At 38.5% G+C, this 22,141-nt stretch overlaps 1 protein-coding gene across 1 annotated transcript in view; it reads right to left on the bottom strand.

The window, feature by feature from the left end:
* Nucleotides 1-823: 823 nt before the first annotated feature.
* Nucleotides 824-22,141, bottom strand: part of LOC126353900 (fatty acid synthase-like) — a 445,172-nt gene continuing 423,854 nt past the window's right edge. The window contains exons 34-35 of the mRNA XM_050003124.1: nt 11,349-11,591; nt 824-1,490 (exon numbers count right to left, since the gene is read on the bottom strand). Coding sequence (XP_049859081.1) covers nt 1,347-1,490; nt 11,349-11,591 — 387 coding nt within the window. The 3' untranslated portion in view covers nt 824-1,346. The remainder of the gene's footprint in view (nt 1,491-11,348; nt 11,592-22,141) is intronic.

Genomic DNA, 22,141 nt, shown 5'->3' with positions numbered 1-22,141 from the left:
GGTATATTTAAAAGCATTGGTGTATGCTGAACCCATCGACAATGTGCAGATGTTACAGGAGTGTGTGATCAGTGCACGTGACATAACCCAAATAGAGAAAAGAAAGCATGATTCACTCGGATGATGGGCTGAAGGATGTGTCAGGATGAATGGAAACCAATTGCAGCACTGCTGCACTACTGTTTAACAGACAGATGGAAATGAAAGGGCAGACTGACCCATGTCTCAAAAGGTATTAGTTTATGGACATGTCATTATAGGAGCTTTACATCAAGTTTTGGTCAATACTATCTCAAATATGTTGCTCTTTTTTAAACAACCTTTAGGTGCATTACATTCACATACCCACACTCCTTTTTGCCTCCATTTTAACTGGATGACCCAAAATCATGAAGACCTAGATTCATGTCTATCGCATTATCCCTAGGTCACATTTATACATGTTACACTAGAAACTGCAAGGGACAGAATTTGCCAAGTATCTACTGACACAACTCCAAACAAAGAGTTTTCTGTTCTTTCACTATGTGGTGCATCTCCCTTCGTCAAAAGCACATTGTAGGTTCTTAGAGATAGTTCGTAATCTAACCATTATAAATGATTCAATTTCAACTCCAAAGACGACAGAGTAAAATATGACATAGGAAGAAGTTTAGTTGTTTTCTTTAAGCTACATTATGAAAAATTACCAAAATACTTGCTTAAAGGCACTTTTGCTACTGAATCACTTATGATGTAAAACTCAAAGACTAATTATTCCTTCTTTAGTCCAGGATTTCAAGAGGAATTTCATCATTTTATATAAATGATCAGTAACCAAACATAGTGGAAAAATCCATTTATATATTGCTGTATTGAGCATAATAAACATAAATTATTGAAACTGTAATTTTGATTGTGACTTGTAATTAGAACTACAGCTATTAAAAACGAATACATTCTTCAGTATGATCTCTTCACAACATGAGTTTATAACTAAATTTAAAATAGAAATAGCAGTTTTTAATTACATGAACTGTTAGAAGAAATCTGTTATACATATACTTCAACACATATTTTTACTGATAATTCATGTGATATAAAATTATTAATATAGTTTTCTATTTCAGTGCAATACATTTTTATAATATTTTTAGTACATTATAGGAATTGGTAATACAATGACAGTAATAATAATTATCCTTATATTTTCCAGTCCATCCAACATAATGTCATAAATAATAAACATGATATAACACCAATAAAAAACATCTGTAGGTGATGCATGTATTACACATGCTAATTATGTGAGCAAAAGAAAAGTATTTGCCTAATGCACTTGTATGGTCCTGTTTCACAGTTTATTGTCAAAAACCATCCGGTAGCAGAGACTTGTGTTCTTCCAACCATTCATTAATGTTATCAGCTACTGCTTTACATCTCTCAGGACCTTGCAAAAATGTTGTATGGTTGCCTTCTACATATTTTATATCAAAAGGTCCAGTGGTTAGCTGTGATTAAAGAAAAAAAATTAATTATCTGACAATGATTTAATATCTTTTCATAAAAATATTAGGTTTAATTATGAATATCAACTGAAAATACAAATTACTGTTAACCATTATTGCTTTTTCCACTATGGATTTTGGAGAAGCGTATCTCCATAATCAGGTGGCTTTATTCAATAATAAGGCATAGATGAATTGTGTGGATAAGTTTTTATGGGCGGCATGTGGTAATCTCAGGCAGCACGAGACAAACCATTGTGTAAGTACAAGGCTCAAAGTAATGTGCATGCTTTGACTGCATAGGTGAATGGTAGTGCAAATGTTTCCTTTGTGTCTGCTTCCTACAAACTGAACTAGATAGTGCAGCTGTAGAAATATGTGTCTAGATGAAACATGTACAGTTTACTTATTTATTTGTCCATATAAATCTCTTTTCAATACATATATTGTACACAAGATATTGGACAGAAAACCTTTTTAGTTGTTAGTTTTACAACTATCAAACATATGTCATGTAAATTTTTATAAAAAATTGGATCCATAATGTTAATACTTACAAATTTCATGAACTACTCTGCATTTATAACTTGTTTCTACAATTAAAAGCATGAATTAAATTTTTTCTTGCATAACACACTATGAAATTGAACGGCAGCAATTTTGCAGTTAATAAGTTGCCACAGACTTTTTAAAATTTTGTAGTTCAGGAAGATATTTTATGTTTTGATAATCTGTTGTATAGTTTTGTTCCTGCATTATATACACCTTTTGGCATACTGTGGTGTTACCATGACTAACATGTATGACAGTGTGACACTGTCTGACATGGTACTGTTTACTTTCAGAGAGTGTGCAGACACACATTTATGCATTAAACTCCATTACTCAATTAGAGACAGTAATAATAAAACTTAATAGGTACATATAGAGTGAATCAGGAGGAAATGTACATGCTTTGAGGGATGATACCATTAGCACTTCTGAACAAAAAAACACCATATGAACAAATGTCCTGTTATTAACAGTTTCCGAGAAAACTAATTAAAACAATGGGAAACACAACAAATGCAGGTGATAGTAAATGAAAAGTATTGAGCTAATACTTTGTTTAATTGTATTCATTTCCTCACAAAACATGTTCAAAATATACACCATCAACTACATTTCATTTTACAGTTGTTATAGACAGCTGGTGTGTAGTGGATTTGAGCTCACTCATGTTACTTGAGTACCTGGGTGTCATCACATGTCCTTCTTCACCAGTACTTACGTGAATACAAAACAATATTAGGCTATGTAGTGTTGTCTTTACTGATCATTTCAATGCTCATTTCACTTCGGGTGACCTCGGTGGCCAAGAAGTGACTTTCATTCAGAATCACCAACATTACCACCCCTCAAATCATATACCTTCCTGCATCCATGGTATATCACAGTATGTAGAGATTTTAACACTGATTTCAACTTGGGTAGCACACTAAACTCTCGCTACTTCAGCCCTCAGTAGTTCAACTTCTCAGTAATCTGGGTCTACATCCAGCCTCTTGTTCATCAAGCAGAAATGAATCATCATGTGCAACAATGCTGATATTTCATTTAATGTTAAACAATGCTATACATTCCAAGAGGAAGAGAAACTGATGAAGAATATGTTGCTAAGTGGTTGAATAGGAAAAACTGTCAGTTACACAAAATTTTAACAACTGAAGAAATAATTGAAAGTGTGCAGAAAAGTAATGACTAAAAGGGGAAGTAAAACAGGAAGAGAGATCAAGAAGATGTCTCACACTGCTGGTGCTGAAGCTGCAGACATATTCCTGGAGAACATTATGCAACAACCAGATACATGCAGTACTGATGTAATGCTTGTAAAGTGGTTGTGAGTGGTTGGAGACACGTATCATCATTAGTCACATATCATCATTGCGTCAACTAAAAGTTCAGGATGTGCTTCAGAGTGAGCAATATTACTGTATATGTACACACTCAAGAACAAAGTTTTCTATGAAGTGAATGTATCTTTGGATATGATAAAGTATTTGAGTTTAAATTAAATTTCAGAACTATCAATAATCTGGCACTTCCACTACTCCAGCACCCCTGTAGGTAAGGATTGGCCAGATTAGAGAGAGCTTATTGTACAAATGAAGTTCACTTACAATTATTGATGTTCATCTTTGGTTTTCTACGCCTAGTAATATTCGCAACAAGAACAGAAGGACATAGCATAACAACAGTTGATAATTTATTTCGTGAGCACCAAAATAAACAGTTTGTCTAATCATAAGCACTGAAACACTTCCATGTATCAGGTCTAGCTGAGAAAACAAAAGAACAGTTTCACAGAAACTGTAAATTCTGACTCAGTCACACTTTTTGTAAGGTATTTGCTGGATGAATGTTGGGAAGGAGTTTGCCAAGGGCAAATAGTATATGATAAATACACGTCTTTCCAAAAATATTCTTATAAAATATTCTTATAACACTATGAATCCAATTTCCTTCTACAATCAGTCAGGAATAATTGTAATGGATGCTGGGATAAAAGGAGAATAATATAACAAGAGAGCTTTTTTTTTTTTAAATTCTTTACTTGGCATCAGAAAAAGCAAAAACCCCTGCATATGCACTAACAATTCAAAAAATTCAATAACAAAGCAAAGGTAAAGGAACATTACTAGATGTAGAATGAATAAATTACGTAAGGAAAATTGAAGCATTATTAGGCATCAGATGAGTAACCTTAGTAAGGCAAATGATATTTAATTCTCTAATGAAAGTAGCAAGAAGGCATATGATGCCAATGCAGTTGATTGGCAACTAAATTCAACGCAGTCTTCTAACAGTAAGAGAAAACAGGTGGGAAATACAGCATTAAAAACACGTCCATTAACTTCCTCATGCATACTCCACCATTAGGCATCAGTTTTGGCAAAATATCTGCTAGAGAGATTGCCAAAATCATTAAATCATATAAAAGTTGTACCTCTTTGTGTAAGTGATGGTATTTCAACCAAAGTACTAAAATCTCATGCTGACTTACACCCAAACCTACAGATGTCAGATACTTAGATCTGTACCCAATGTATATTGATGGGGTATCAACCAAAACTTGAATTCTACGGAGCACAGGAAAAGCATAGCTGTGAATAACTAATGTGTTTAGCCTTCATGAGGAAGTTGGTAGTGCGTTAGATTGTCATACCAAAGATCCTGGGTTCAAATCACTATGGTGACTTTTTTATTGTACTATGTGTGGAAGTGTTGTACTGGACTATTAATAGTTTTGCATGTGTGACACTATTGTTTCTACATTCTACTTTTCCAACTGTTTATGTTTATTCTGTGAAACTACAAATGGACTGGCTGCTTCATCACGAGTGGTCTCTGTTCTGTCACTCATGTCCAGGAGAACATCGCACCTATCTATACTAATGTACTCTATAGGTTTGCTACTTTCAACTAACAAAGCAAAAGCAGACTGCCAAAAGAACACTGCTACAGACTCCACAAAGTCCTTTCACATGTTCAGGAAATGTTTTTCCATATAACAGTTTTATGCATAAATAAAGTCAAATTGTCATCAGTGGGGTTTGAACATGGGGCCTTTGGTGTGACAGTATCACACACTACCAACTCACCCACATGAAATCTACAAAACTGTCACTCACTGATATGCTTGTCCTGTGCTATTTACCACTGTTCTACTGGGCAACAGGACATAGCATGAACTAAAATGGTGTTTTGGTTGATACTCTACATACAATGTTTGGTACCTAACTGAGTGTCTGATATCTGGAGGCTTGAGTGTTAGTAGCATCTACTTTAATTATCTCTGTAATGTGTCAGTGAATCAAGGTGTGCTTCCAGAAAGACTAGTGCTAATATCTCTATTCACAAAATCTCTGTCATCAACTCTTCCCTCCAACCTTTCCTTCTCCTTTCTCCCATTGCCCACTTCACCTACCACAATATCTTTTCGACTCCTTTTTTGAAGGTGAGGCAATGTTGCAAATTATAAAACTGATGCTACATTTGTACACTTCCTGAATTGCCATTTTCTGCATTGTAACAATGTTGCAACTAAAAAGCATCAGAAAATACTGACTGGCACCTTACAAAATGGGCTGTAAATCACAGATGCTGTACAGTAGTAATAAACTGGAAACATGTGAACCACCTCAGTGTTCACACAGTAGTACCAGATAGGCAATAAATATAAGTTAAACAGTTAATAGTGTAAAAAAAGTTTTCTGCACTTAATTATTGTAGCATAACAACTTAAGTGAATATGGTCAAACTGATTAATTATATATTTAAATTGTTGAATACCAGATGCCAGTCCAGCACACGTTCTGTTTGCATTTCCATATCCTACTAATATCTACCCCTGTCTTTGCTTGTCACTCCACCTTTGTCCTGGCATCTGGTATGATACATGTGTTAATGAGCAGTAGTAGCAATGTTATACTTGGTTCTTACATCATAAAGTTGTTTGCAGACAGCAGGATGCCACCTGTATACATGATGAACATACTAGGGTGACATCTCTTATCTATGTGAACAATAGCTGCAATAACCAAACTGTGGTCACCACTGACATCAGTATTCATGAATGCAGAATAAAAATTTACACCGTTATAGACATCAAGGCCATATAACAGTAGCAGTAGTGTCAGCAATATTATATGTGAGTGCTTCATCACAAAGTTGTTTGTAGATGGTAGGACACAACCTATAGATATTATAAACAGCTTACACATCTACTGAGCACCCAATGAAAGCCACAGAGGACAGGATGCTGCAGTGAACACCCTGAGTGGCTACTAAAGAATAAACCGCTTCTCATCTTTCGACAAGACCAATGTATAATTTAATTTATTAATACGCACACACAGTACAATGACCAATTAATCTAAATTTAGCAATATCAGCACAGCCTTCACTCCAAATACATATCATAAAGACTTAATTTGCAACTATGTGAAGTAAGAATACAACAGAAACAGATGCTCCTGCAGTAGCAGAACAAAGCTACACAGTCTCTGACAACATTAAAGTCTTGTAATCAACAATGTCAGGTGGAAGAAAATTTTCCAAAGAAATAATTGTGGCAATATTATTGTTATCTATATGAACAGTGGTAACAATGAATATCAATATTCATCAACAAAATGCCATTGCGAAGTGTTGTCACTGCCACACTAGTGTGTAGGTGTTTTCTTTATACATCCATTCAGGATAGTAGCAGTTTGTAGTGGCTGAAATTATTAGAAAGCTGTTATCGGTGACTTACCTCATCCAGATTGTGCATTGTCATATAAGTAACCACACAGTCACATAGGTACTCAGCCAGTGAGATGCCACCCCAAAATGTTCATTAAGTGTATAAGTGGTTTCCTACTGTCTACTAAGAAATTTGATGATGATGATGATGAAGTCCCATATTCGTGGACAGAGCATAGGGGAGCGATACAGAAGATCCGCACTGCCGTACTAGGCAAGGTCCTAGTGGAGGTGGTTTGCCATTGCCTTCCTCCGACCGTAATGGGAATGAATCATGATGATGATATCTCGAGGCAGGAAAAATCCCTGACTCCGCTGGGAATCGAACCCAGGACCCCATGCTCGGGAAGCAAGAACACTACCGTGAGACCACGAGCTGCGACTAAGAAATGTATAACATAGAAATCAGGTGTAACATTGATTTTTCTACCGCCACTTATCAGTAACTGCTTCATTGTCCTTCTGTCTATTGTGATGTGAAATTTGATTTTGCTTTGACCAGCAATAATGTTCATGGTGGTCAGAATGTAGTTACTGCCATTGTTTGAGTTGATAAGAATAACACTGCCAGAATTACCACTCTGGAAAACTTTCTTTCCTGAAATGTTGTAGCCTACAAGACTTTAATGTTGTCTGAGACAGTGTGGTTATTTACTGCTAGTTCTAGTTCATCTGTCACTGTCAAGAAACCTGTGTGTATTCCTTCTACATGTACTTGCAAGTTAAGTCTTGAAGACACATTATGTATTTGGGTTAAAGGATGTTGATATATTGCTAAATTTAATACGTGACTGTCCTGTGTACACATCATATTGAAAATAGAGATTAATACAAAAACCTTTAATTATGATGTCTAAAGTGGTGCACACACATCATTTTAGTTACTAATCTGATTCAAAAGTCTAAGAACTGTCAGCCCGTGGGGATGTACCATCTGTATGTTGCATGTGAAGTTTGCTCCTTAATATTAGCATTGCAGATGCTGGACTCAGATCCCACTTTTGGATGATGTATTTCAGCACGCTTTGTGTTGGCTGTCATGCTTCAACTAACAGGAGCCCACAATCTTTATTGAAAACAATAGCGTTTTAAGCAGGCTTAAAATAATGTTGTGCGGGGGACAAAACAAAACAGTACAGTATACCTGTGAAATATATAATGCCCTCCCCACACACTTGAAAATGAAATCCAAGCTGACAACTGGCATTGACTTGGTTGCTTTCAATGAAGAGCACAAGTGGCTCACTTCTCTAATAGCACTGAGCTTGAATACTGTTAACCTTCCTGTTATGCAGTAGCAGCAATAATTGCAACTGTTTTGGAGATAAATGTTTTGTTGTTTGCTACAAGGTGAGAAATATTAGTTCTCATTTATGGCTGCAATAGCAAATTAATGAGAAAAGGAAGAAGTACAAGAGTGGTCCACAATTTAAACATACAAAGCACTACTCTTGTGTATTAATTTGATTTAATGCAGAACATTCTTATGCTACTCAAACTGATAACATACTTCTTCGAGAGGGTAGGAAGCATTTAGTTCCAGTGTCATAGGAGTTTTCCACCTGCACTCTTGACATAGCCATTACTGTCTACAGGAATTCACTGGTGTCTATAAAACTATATCCTCATGTAAATAAAATAGAAAGAAACTTCCACATGGGAAAAATATATTAAAAACAAAGATTCCAAGACTTACCAAGTGGGAAAGAGCCGGCAGACAGGCACATGAACAAAACACACAAACACACACACACACACACACAGAATTACTAGCTTTCGCAACCGATGGTTGCTTCTTCAGGAAGGAGAGGGAAAGACGAAAGGATGTGGGTTTTAAGGGAGAGGGTAAGGAGTCATTCCAATCCCGGGAGCGGAAAGACTTCCCTTAGGGGAAAAAATGGACAGGTGTACACTCGCGCACACACACACACACACATACATATCCATCCGCACATACACAGACACAAGCAGACATATTTAAAGGCAAAGAGTAAGGGCAGAGATGTCAGTCAAGGCGGAAGTACAGAGGCAAAGAAGTTATTGAAAGACAGGTGAGGTTGAGCGGCGGCAACTTGAAAATAGCGGAGGTTGAGGCCTGGCGGATATCGAGAAGAGAGGATATACTGAAGGGCGAGTTCCCATCTCTGGAGTTCGGATAGGTTGGTGTTGGTGGGAAGTATCCAGATAACTCGGACGGTGTAACACTGTGCCAAGATGTGCTGGCCGTGCATCAAGGCATGTTTAGCCACAGGGTGATCCTCATTACCAACAAACACTGTCTGCCTGTGTCCATTCATGCGAATGGACACTCCTTCCTGAAGAAGCAACCATCGGTTGCGAAAGCTAGTAATTTTGTGTGTGTGTGTTTGTGTGTTTTGTTCATGTGCCTGTCTGCCGGCGCTTTCCCGCTTGGTAAGTCTTGGAATCTTTGTTTTTAAACTATATCCTCAGGTACATTACCTTGGAATTAAGGTAACACCCCTTGAAGTGAGGTCTTGATTGACAACAAATGCATCAAAATTTCACACTCTAAGGATATCAGCAGTTCTTGTGTAGCACACTAAGTGTGTGAATGGTCATTGTAATACTATGAAGTATCTATGATTCAGAGCACAAAACTTAAAATACGTTTTGAAAAAGGAAATGTAGTACTACATTCATCAGAGTACTGTGCTGTCCTTAACAATGCCAGTCTAATATGGTGTACTATAAGGCTTGTTACTTGGTTCCTCATTCCTTCTATTATATACAGGTCACATGAACACAAAGCTGACATTTAGACATGCTATACTATTTGCTAATGATCCAAGCATTCTGATAATGTCATCTTTGAGTAAATAACTCTGTCAGTCCCATTGTACCCCATGTTAGGGCTTTTCCTCTATTTGATTCACATATGGAGTGCAACAACAATTGCTTAAATGCTTCTGTGCACATTGTGAGTAGTCTAATTTTGAATTTGTGGTCACCATTGGAGATGTACTTAGGTGTTGTAATATATCTCTCAGTTCCTCACTTAACACATGGCAAGTAGACTTTTACAGGATAGTTGGCCATCTGAGTTCAAGCATATACCAATTCAGGATTTTGTACATCTCCCATGTGACCTTCCATGTTGCCCTACTTTGTATGCATTCAGTATCTGCTATTTGTTCTATATGTGGCATGTGTCCCACACAAATAAGTGATATTCTAAGATAGTTTGTACAGGTGTATTTTTAGCAATCTCCTTAGTAGACTGATTACAGTTTCCCAGTATCCTGCAAGCGACTCTGTCAGCCATCTGCTTTACCTGTGACTGAGCCTCTATTGTCATTCCATTTCATATACTGAAAAAATAATTACTCACGGGTATTTATATGATTTGACAGATTTCAATTGTGACACATATATGTTGTTTTGTGAAATTCATAATTTAGCACTGCTGCTATTACCACTGTATCCCTGGTCATTAATGTACAAATGAATAGCAAGGGTCATAAACACATCCCTGCTGCATGCCTGGAATTACTTCAACAGCCATTGATGACTCTCCCATCTGAGATAACATACTGCATTCTCCTTACCATCCTCCCTCCCAGTCACAAATTTCGTTTTATACCATATATGATCATACTTTTGTTAATAATCAGTGGTGTACAATACAATGATCCTCCCTTGTTGTGTTCAGATGTCATTGACCAGAACTTTGATGACGAGTATAACTGCCCTCAAGTTCCCATGCAGTGCAACATTGGGCCACTATCGTATCTGAGTGCTCCACAAATCTGGATATCACATGATTCAACCTATGCCCAAATGGAGATAACCAATGAGGCTGCTTTCAAATGTTGTCAGGTATTTATATGCAGCATCCTCATGTCCTTCACGGTGATCATTCAACATCAGACCCTGTTCATGCCCATTATATACCACATCGAGCCTAGTAAGAGCACTAAAAATCAACAACACTAATGCACTCTGGTGTCCATTCTACCTGTCACAGAGAATTGCAACTATAATAATTTACATACCCACTAATTGTAACTTCATGCCAACCTTCACACTGAGTCCTGACCACACAATTGTGCATGTCATTTCAATTTCTGTCTTGGTTTATTCCAGTTTCTTATTTATTGCTGAAATACACTAGCTCCTTTTCCATTAGTGTATCCTTATTGTTAGAACATGCATTACACATTTTATGAACTGTTGCACTACATGTTAAGACAACAGAAGAATCAGTTGTTGAAAAATATTACATAATTCAAGTTTTAGGAAACTTAAATTTTCATTTTCTTCTTAATACTTCGAAAACAAACTGACCTACTTTTTTTAGAAATTCATAAAAGTAAAAATAAATATGCATCAAGAAATTGTGTGACTGGTGCAAGCATTACAATCTGTCACTGCATCAACAGCTTGCAGAAAAACATAGAATGTATGAGGTTTTGTACCAAGTGAAGAAATATAAGAGTGTAGGGCACCTGTTTAAGTTCAAATCTCAATATCAGCTGAGAACACTCTTATAAAAATCATAAATTTTGTTTAGTTATTGTTAGTCAATAACCACTGTAATCAAAAGTTGGAGCATACCTTTTGAAAATTATAGCGTTTGTTTATTCTGTGTTTAATGATGCCATCAGTTGCTGCTACAAGCAGGAGAGGTGCTTTCACTCCTCTGTCAGATGGAATTCTGTATTCATTAATGGCTTTCATCAGCCAGTAGCAGTTCTCAAGAGCTGAATGAAGATCTTTGGGGTGGTGTGGACCAACAAGGTGGAGACAGTACTCAAGCCGTGCGCACCAATCGGGCAGAGAAAATAGTTTTGATTTCAGCTGTAACGAAAATTTAAATCCTCATTAGTTGTAATCTGGGATGGAACAACAATAATGTATAAAGGATAGACTGCTACTCACCACACAGAGGAGGCACTTCCATTCAGGCCTCAGTACCATGAATTAACAGTGGCCATGTGTGTGTGAGTTGTGCATGTGTGAATGTCTGTGCATTTTGTCTACATCTGACAAATTGCTTAGTGCAATAGTTAATAACATCTAGCAGTCTTTATACAGTGTGCCTGTCTGTCACTCAATACCTCCTGTATGTGGTGAGCAGCAACCTATCCTTTTCATATAGTTGTGTTTACAAATTATTCAAAAGGTTCAAATGGCTCTCTGCACTATGGGACTTAACATATGAGGTCATCAGCCCCTAGACTTAGAACTACTTAAACCTAACTAACCTAAGGTCATCACACACATCCATGTTCGAGGCAGGATTCGAACTTGCGACCTTAGCAGCAACGCGGTTCCAGACTGAAGCATCTAGAACTACTCGGCCACAGTGGCTGACTATAAATTATTAAAAAGATTATTTTGTTGTTAACTATAACAATTTCTTGCTTATGAATGAAAACACAAATTGTGGTCGTTTTACAGAGGTTATTTTTAAAATAAGGTTCAGTTTAATAAGAAGAAAAATACTGTGAATATCATGAAATATATTTTTGTCCATATTCTACAGACTTTTATCTACATTAATAAATAATTTCCAGTGTTGTTCAAATATTTGTCATACCACTAAACTAATTATTGAATTCTGGCAACAAATAAATCTGCTGCCTGTGAAGAGCCCCAATCCATGACCGCAGTTTTCACTTCTTTATTTTTGTTGAACTGTTGATTGCCAAGAAACACCTTTCAAGGTCTGGACTGTAAGGTGCTTGTTCCCATCCAAAAGATATGATAAGACGATGTGTCTGTGCAGAACACGCAGCCTTGCATTGTCACACATCATCATCACACCAAAAAACAGTAGACCATGTCACCTGGTTTGTATGTCACACCGGAGTCTCATACACTCAAGAATAACACATTCAGTGGGTGATTCAATTTTCTTAAACATCATGAACTCCTACAGCTCAGTGAATGGACATGTAGCTGCAAATAGCATCTAACCACATTTGAAGCTTGTTGGTAACAGAGCTGCAATGCACTTTTGTGATTGCGAGTCATTCTCACACACATTTACAAATGGGTCTTATCTGAAAAGTAACCCTTATACAATATGTATTTATCTTGGTAACCAGTCAAGCACCGAGATTGGCTAATATGAATGTAACATTGTTTCAGAAATCTAACATAAAACTTCCTGATATTGTGAGGAAAAGTCACAACTACAAGAAGTCACCCACTTGACAAACTATGAGCAAAGCTCAATCTTTGGAAGCACTTTAGAACAACTAACACCAGCCAGGTGGTCTTCACTTGTAGGCGATTAAACTCAGTTTAGTATGGTTGCGTACCATATTTGACATAACATTAAACAGAACTCTCACAAGAAGATTACTACTGCTGAGCTAACCAAGGAACACAGATAATCAACTACTTAATAACCTCTAAGAGTAAAGAGCATCCAAAGTAATATGTTGATCTGCAGCTCATAAAAAGGAAACAGCCTTGTTGCCCTTTGGTACTCCAACAGTCCTAAACTTGTATTTAACAATACTACCCATACTGTCTTTCTGTCTGATTTGCTAGTCCACTTTTCTTGTATTTATTAGATTAAATTAGATTCAGTTTTTGATCCACAGACCCAAACAATGAGATCATTCTCATGGATGTGGAACAAGTCAGAAAGTATACATAACATAAAACACTTCTATATAATACTCACTACCATGATAATTTGTTAGGAGATTGTCAAAATAGGTGAATACATTACAGTACACTAGAACTGCTAATATTTACAAAATTAGTACAGCCAGAATTAAATACAGTTATGCACTTTTAATAAATGTATCATACACAAAATACCTAATCTTGTCTGTTGTGACCGAGTGTTGTCAAAACTGAAATCTAGACATTTTTACTTAAGCTGATCTAACAGTCCCTGTTAAGATATTCATCTATAGAGCACAAGGAGTTGCCTATAAAAAAGTCTTTCAAACTCTGTTTAAACTGTACTTTATGTGAAACCAAATTTTTAATGGTTGCAGGCAATTTATTGAAAATGTGCGTTCTTGAATATTGGGCCCTGTTTTTGGATAAAGGTAGTGATTGTAGGTCTTTATGCAGATTGTTCTTATTCCTAGTATTGATACTATGTATTGAGCTATTAGTTGAAAGTAGAGATATATTACTTGCAACAAATTTCGTTACAGACTAAATATACTGAGAAACTGTGATTGGAATGCAAAGTTCCTTGAACAGGTTTGTACATGGTGTTATTGAATTTACACTACAAACGATTATTAACATGCTTCTACATACTAAAAACTTTTACCCAGTTTGTTGAGATAGCCCAGAATATGATCCTGTATGACATAATAGAATGAAAGTAAACAAAGTATGCAAGTATTTTATATTTATATCTCCTACATCTGACATCATTCTCACTACAGACACAGACTTGTTTAGCCACTCCAGCAATTCTATGGTATGGCCCCTCCCAACTGTATTTATTATGAGTAATCCCATAAGTCTAACACAGTCAACCTCTTCAATCTACGTGATTTCATATGTTATATACATGGTGGAAAGATATCTCTTACATGTTGGGAACTGCATATAGTGGGTCTTTTCAAAGTTTAATGAGAGTGAATTAGCTTTAAATCATTTATTAATATCAGTGAAAATTTTATTAGCGGCCATTTATAAATATGTACTTGACTCACAACCTATTGCAATGTTTGTATCATGTGCAAACAAAACAAACTTGGCACCTAGCAATGTAACAGATGAGAAGTCATTGAAGTATGCAAGAAAAAAGGAACGGACAAAAAGATGGAACCTTGAGGAACACCACTGTAATTAATTTCCAACCAAATGAAGACTGGCTGTTTACTGCACTGGTGTTTTGCAACGACTCCCTTTGTTTCTATTACTTAGATAAGACCAAAATCATTTTGCACCACTGCCGATGACACCATAATATCCTGATTTACTTAAGAGAATGCTGTGATTCACACAGTCAAAGGCTTTTGAACAGGTCACAGAAAATTCCTATAGCCTCTAATCTATATTCTAATCAATTAAGTACATTCTCGCTGTGCATTAAATAGTTTATCGAACAATTCCTATAGCCTCTAATCTATATTCTAATCAATTAAGTACATTCTCACTGTGCATTAAATAGTTTATCAAACAATGTAAAGTCCAGGATGGAATAACATCAACATGAAAAAGACAGACTGCTACTCACCACATACAGGAGACACTGAGTCACAGACAGGCACTATGAAAAAACTTCAAAAATATTTAAGCTTTCACACAAAGTACTACTTCTGAAGTAGGAAACATGAACACACACACACACAAGCTGTGACTTGTGTTGTAGAGCAACATGAGGTTCTTCAGAATAACATATTCCACTATTATCTCTTAGCTGACATAATATGTGTGTATGTTAAAGAAGTATTTTAAGTAGTTAGTAAGTGAGGGGCAGCAGACTGTGTGGCCCCTTTGTGGTGTATGTGCAGATCTGTGAAAAGAAGAATGAACTCTGAATATCTGCAAGGTGTGTTAGTGACTGTGTATCTCCACTTGCTGTGGAGGTCTGTTTATGCTTTGAAGTTATGGCTTGGTGGTGCCTTTGAACTCAAGGAGAAAAGGTGCATTCAGAAGAATGGTCACATCCAGAAATGGAAGAAGATATAGTCTGTAATCTATTCACTATTCTGTAATAACATGTTTAAATGAGAGCTTCTGTTGTAAGCCTAACTACATGAGAGTAATAACACAGCAATCTGTGAACATGCAACTGTACGTATTTTATGAAGGAAGCATAATATATAAGAGTTTGTTAAAAATGGATATGTTATTTCACAGTGAGTTGGAGTAGTTGTGTGCTGTCTTACCCTTGACCCTCTGCAAATGGAAATGAAGTAACATGGACAGAAGCAGCAGCATTGCATAGCAGGTTCATTGCATCAAGCCCAAAAACATGACCATCAAGATTAAAGAAGTTAACATTTATTACAAATAGCATCAGTGGACAGCTTGTAAATGAAGTTGTTTGGAGCAGTTTACCTCAAGAATCCCCTTTTATTTCATTTCCGTTTACATCCAAGGTGAAGGATGCAGATGAGAGGCATGGAAATAAGAGAGCTTTTGAGATACAATAAGGTATTTTCAAGACAGAACAGAGAAATACACTCCTGGAAATGGAAAAAAGAACACATTGTCACCGGTGTGTCAGACCCACCATACTTGCTCCGGACACTGCGAGAGGGCTGTACAAGCAATGATCACACGCACGGCACAGCGTACACACCAGGAACTGCGGTGTTGGCTGTCGAATGGCGCTAGCTGCGCAGCATTTGTGCACCGCCGCCGTCAGTGTCAGCTAGTTTGCCGTGGCATACGGAGCTCCATCGCAGTCTTTAACACTGGTAGCATGCCGCGACAGCGTGGACATGAACCGTATGTGCAGTTGACGGACTTTGAGCGAGGGCGTATAGTGGGAATGCGGGAGGCCGGGTGGACGTACCGCCGAATTACTCAACACGTGGGGCGTGAGGTCTCCACAGTACATCGATGTTGTCGCCAGTGGTCGGCGGAAGGTGCACGTGCACGTTGACCTGGGACCGGACCGCAGTGACGCACGGATGCAAGCAAAGACCGTAGGATCCTATGCAGTGCCATAGGCGACTGCACCGCCACTTGCAGCCCGCCTCCATTGGTGTCGCGACAGGCGTGAATGGAGGGACGAATGGAGACGTGTTGTCTTCAGCGATGAGAGTCACTTCTGCCTTGGTGCCAATGATGGTCGTATGCATGTTTGGCGCCGTGCAGGTGAGCGCCACAATCAGGACTGCATACGACCGAGGCACACAGGGCCACCAACACCTGGCATCATGGTGTGGGGAGCGATCTCCTACACTGGCCGTACACCTCTGATGATCGTCGAGGGGACACTGAATGGTGCAGGGAACATCCAAACCGTCATCGAACCCATCGTTCTACCATTCCTAGACCGGCAAGGGAACTTGCTGTTCCAACAGGACAATGCATGTCCGCATGTATCCCGTGCCACCCAACATGCTCTAGAAGGTGTAAGTCAACTACCCTGGCCAGCAAGATCTCCGGATCTGTCCCCCATTGAGCATGTTTGGGACTGGATGAAGCGTCGTCTCACGCGGTCTGCACGTCCAGCACGAACGCTGGTCCAACTGAGGCGCCAGGTGGAAATGGCATGGCAAGCCGTTCCACAGGACTACATCCAGCATCTCTACGATCGTCTCCATGGGAGAATAGCAGCCTGCATAGCTGCGAAAGGTGGATATACACTGTACTAGTGCCGACATTGTGCATGCTCTGTCGCCTGTGTCTATGTGCCTGTGGTTCCGTCAGTGTGATCATGTGATGTATCTGACCCCAGGAATGTGTCAATAAAGTTTCCCCTTCACGGGACAATGAATTCACGGTGTTCTTATTTCATTTTCCAGGAGTGTATATGACATTGTCTAGAGGAACTGAAGTAAACAACACAGAAGATGTAGGTGAACACACACTATACTATCATCCAATATAACTCATATGCTTAAGCGATTATTGGCAATTTGGTACAAACCTAATAAGTGAATTATCACATCAGAAGACATAAATGAAATTAGTTGACCATATCATCCTGACCAGGAACAAGAAATATTCAGATGTTGAAATAACTGTAAAGATCCTAGTCAAGAAACATTATGTTGATAAAATGGAAGATTTTGGTATGCTGATTTTGAGGCTATGGGGCAGCAGCGACCTTCAAGAGCAACGTTGTGGCAGCTGACCAACACAATAGCAACACACCTTCACTTTGCAGAATGGTAGCTGGTCAGCTGAATACAGCAAAGGCTACACAATGGTTCAGTGAGACATTGATTAGCGCAAACCCTCACACACACACACACACACACACACACACACACACACACACACACACACACACACACACACACACACACAACTGCATCAGCAGCACACTGCAGTTAGCAATGTAACTCATTAGGTGAGCTGAACCAGTCCCAAGTGGGAAATATTTTCTTGTAGACACACACAATTGAGCCTTTGTGTTGGTCTCAAAACAAAATCACAGGACATCAAGATCCATAAGAGTAGAGACTGCTGTCATTGGGTGCCAATTACTAAAGGCGACATGGAAAATAGCTGGAGATGTAGAGAAATTCAGAACATTAGATGAACTGTCAAATACTGTTAAAAATCTTAAAACTCAAGAGGAAAAATGGAGAAATAGTATTAAAATGTGTATCGCAGAGTTAAAAAATAATATTAATACAGAGGGACAGCCCTGAAAGAAGTATCCACACAAGTAGACTCATCAAACAGTAAAATCAAAATATGGACACGACTATAGCAAATTTATTAAAGCAAATAGTGAGAAGAATGTTTTAAGTAGTTTGGAGGAATACTTAAAGAAGTAGATGAATCAGATGTACATGAGGAACTTTAATTCATAAGCACTCTCACCAATTCTTTGAACCATATTGTGATACAGCAGAAGGAATTTCTAAAGTTGACATCAGATGGTACAACCTGTTGCCTTTTTTAAGCACTTTAAGGTTGTGGTACCCAAAGATTGGGCGAACATGACTAAAATTAAATTTTTAAAAAAATATTACAGTACAGTTACAAGTATAGGTTTAAAGCATTGATTAGTTTAACATAGTGTTTAAAAGAGAGTTTCTGTATCCTGGTGAACTTACTAAAGTTTTTGAAATTGTAAACCTCAGAATGTGAAATACTTGTGCTGTAGAGAATATGAAAAGGAAGAAATGATTATGGATTTCATCAAACATATACAAAATAGACTTACTAATGAAGATATTTGTATGTGTACTAACTTTGAACTTTCTGGTAATATAAGTACAAGTGAAAATGAGTATTTAAATAAAGCTTTAAGCTATAATGAGTTTTCAACATAAGATTTTGAATTACAAATTTCTGTAGTTCAACATGGCAGAACTACAAGTGAAGATACTTAAGTACATATTAAATTTAAAGCTTTGTTGTAGAGAGAATATGAGGTTGAATAGATATGTGGATGGAGACTTGATACTTTATCATGCATCCTATGTTATGTACATACACGATATCTAACAGTGAGAACTGTATTGTTTAAATGATTGATGGGAACCAAAGACTGAAGATATATTTACAATCAGACCCTGGTGGTTATTCTCTAACCTTCTATAGAGTACTCACAGAATCTTTGCAGATGTAGTGTACTCATTTAATCTGTGCCTGAATGGACAAGACTTTTGTTTATTTCATTAGTTGGTTATTGGGATTTGAATGTTTTTGTTGTTATAAGTACTTACTTGAAGTGAATTTAGCCTTAATCCCCCCTCCCTCACATCAACAGATTAACAAATGAAAAGAATTTAATTGATAACATTTACGTGTTTACTTAATGTAAGTAGTTTTATGATGTATTCATTTAGCACTGAATACAATATTTCAGAGGCACTGAGGCATTACTGTGGATTGTATTGGTTAGTCAATAAGTTAGACTTGCATATTAAATAAATATAATAATTGATGATAATGGATATTAAAGATGACTAAGGCACTTTGTGAGAATGCAGTGTTGCTGCACAATATACGTGGTATTCACTATATTGTAGGAGTGGATGAAGTAAGTGTGAACATGATGAGAGCATCTGGCATGTCTGGATTGCAATGGCGATATCGAGTCATGAGAAGAGTATGGAAAAATAAGGAGGACACCTGAAGACTGCTAAAAGGGAATCATTGTGCCACTTTTTAAGAAGGCTCATGGCAGATTGTGTAAAAATTATAGGGGAATTGGGATGGGATGGGATGGAATTGGAATGGGATGAATAGGCAGAGAGGGGTGCAGGAGGAGATGTAAAGACAGAGAGGAAAGAGAGGAGGAGATGGACAGCAATACAAGGTGCATGACAAGAAGGACAGAAAGAGGGGAGGGGATGGACAGAGAGAAATGGGAGGAAGAGATGGACAGATATGGAGGTGAGAAGGTGATGGGCAGAGTGAGAAAATAGGTGAAGATGGACCAAGAAATGTGCAAATTATAAGTGACATACATGTATGCAGGTGAAACCATGGGGAAAAGACTAGTATATACACTGTAATAACTACCTTCCTGGCATGGACAGAAGTGACACATGCAGGAATGGAGTGAATGAGGTTCTGAAAGGTACAAACGGGGGAGTGGAGCCTTGGCTGCTCCAGTGCTGAGGCCAACTGTGCTAGGTTTCTCAGTTGAGGGTCTGTGGCACAAAAGCCTGATTGTGGAGGTCCCACAGATTTTCAAACGGGTTTGAATTTGGGAAGTATGGTAGCCTAGAGAGTATGCCAAACTCATCTTGGTGTTTCTAAAACCATGCACATACACTACAAGCTGTGTGACACACTGCATTCTCATGCTGATAGATTTCATCATGCTGGGAAAAACAAACTACATTTAGGATATAATGTAAATGGATAGATAAAAAGATCTACTTGCCAAGTGGTGACAGGAGAACACAAACCCAAGAAAGTTTAACTTTTACAAGCTTTCAGAGCCAGTGGCTCCTTCCTCTGGTAGAAGAGTTGATGGGGAAGGAAGAGGGCTGAAGAAAAAGGACTGGAGAGGTTTAGAAAAAGGGGTACAGTTCAGAAAAGTCGCCTGGAATCCTGAGTCAGGGGAGACTTACTAGACAGGATGAGAATGAAAGTGACTGTTGGCCAGAGATGGGGCAGGAAGGTATGGATAGAGACAAGGGAACCAAAGCAGATGGATAAGCAGAGGGAGAAGGAGTGAAGTGAGAGAGAGAGAGGGGGCAGGAGGAATGGATGAGGATAGGGAGAGGATGGGATGGATAAAGAGGGCAGGTAGGAGGGGATGGACAGAGAAAGAAACAACAGAGAGGAGCAGGCATGTTGAGTGGGTATTATCAGCATGCCTTCCAAGGACTACACATATAGATGGGCATGCCTGAGGAGAAATGGGAGAGAACATAGTGAGAGATAGGCAGGTGAGTATGCATAGGGAGAGGGGGCAAGGGGAGGTGAATCAGGAGAGGAGGAAGATGGGTAGAGAGGGGCCGAGAAAGGGATGGAAAGACAGAATCTGGAGGTGTATGAGGCATGTGGAAAAGGGAGAGGGGTATTCAGCAGATGAAAATGGAAGAGAATGTGGAAACGTAGGTAGAAGAGAGAGAAGTTGTGAGGTGTAAGACAGAAAGTGTTTGAGGAGGCATGAGGAAATAGATAAATACCCACAAAATGCATGGGCATTTGGATAGTATATGTTTAAAGCTGTATGCATATGTATCTAACAACAAAGATGCTGTAACTTACCAAACAAAAGCTTTGGTATGTTGTTAGAGACAATAAGAAACACACAAACACACACACAAATTTCAAGCTTTCGAACCCAAGGTTGCCTCATCAGGAAAGAGGGAAGGAGAGGGAAAGACAAAAGGATGTGGGTTTTAAGGGAGAGGGTAAGGAGTCATTCCAGTCCTGGGAGCGGAAAGGCTTACCTTAGGGGGAAAAAAAGGACAGGTATACACATGCACACACACACATATCCATCTGCACATATAAAGACACAGGCAGACATAGGTAAATGCAAAGAGGTAGGTCAGAGATGTCAGTCGAGATGGAAGTACAGAGGCAAAGATGTTGTTGAATGACAGGTGTGGTATGAGTGGCAGCAGCTTGAAATTAGCGGAGGTTGAGGCCTGGTGGGTAACAGGAAGAGAGAATATATTGAAGGGCAAGTTCTCATCTCCAGAGTTCTGATAGGTTGGTGTCAGTGGGAAGTATCCAGATAACCTGGACAGTGTAACACTGTGCCAAGATGTGCTGGCTGTGCACCAAGGTATGTTTAGCCACAGGGTGATCCTCATTAGCAACAAACAGTGTCTGCCTGTGCCCATTCATGTGAATGGAGAGTTTGTTGCTTCTCATTCCCACATAGAAGGCTTCACAGTGTAGGCATGTCACTTGGTAAATCACACAGGTGCTTTCACATGTGGCTCTGCTTTGATCGTGTACACCTTCCGGGTTACAGGACTGGAGTAGGTAGTGGTGAGAGGGTGCATGGGACAGGTCTTACACCGGGGGTGGTTACAAGGGTAGGAGCCAGAGGGTAGGGAAGGTGGTTTGGGGATTTCATAGGGATGAACCAAGAGGTAGCGAAGGTTAGGTGGACGGCAGAAAGACACTCTTGGTGGAGTGGGGAGGATTTCATGAAGGATGGATCTTATTTCAGGGCAGGATTTGAGGAAGTCGTATCCCTGCTGGAGAGCCACATTCAGAGTCTGATCCAGTCTCGGAAAATATCCTGTCACAAGTGGGGCACTTTTGGGGTTCTTCTATGGGAGGTTCTGGGTTTGAGGGGATGC

Source organism: Schistocerca gregaria, chromosome 3 (assembly GCF_023897955.1).
Source record: "Schistocerca gregaria isolate iqSchGreg1 chromosome 3, iqSchGreg1.2, whole genome shotgun sequence".
NCBI classification, from domain to species: Eukaryota; Metazoa; Arthropoda; class Insecta; order Orthoptera; family Acrididae; genus Schistocerca; species Schistocerca gregaria.
Note: the sequence above shows the minus strand (reverse complement) of the source record. Positions and strands in the feature narration are given on the sequence as shown.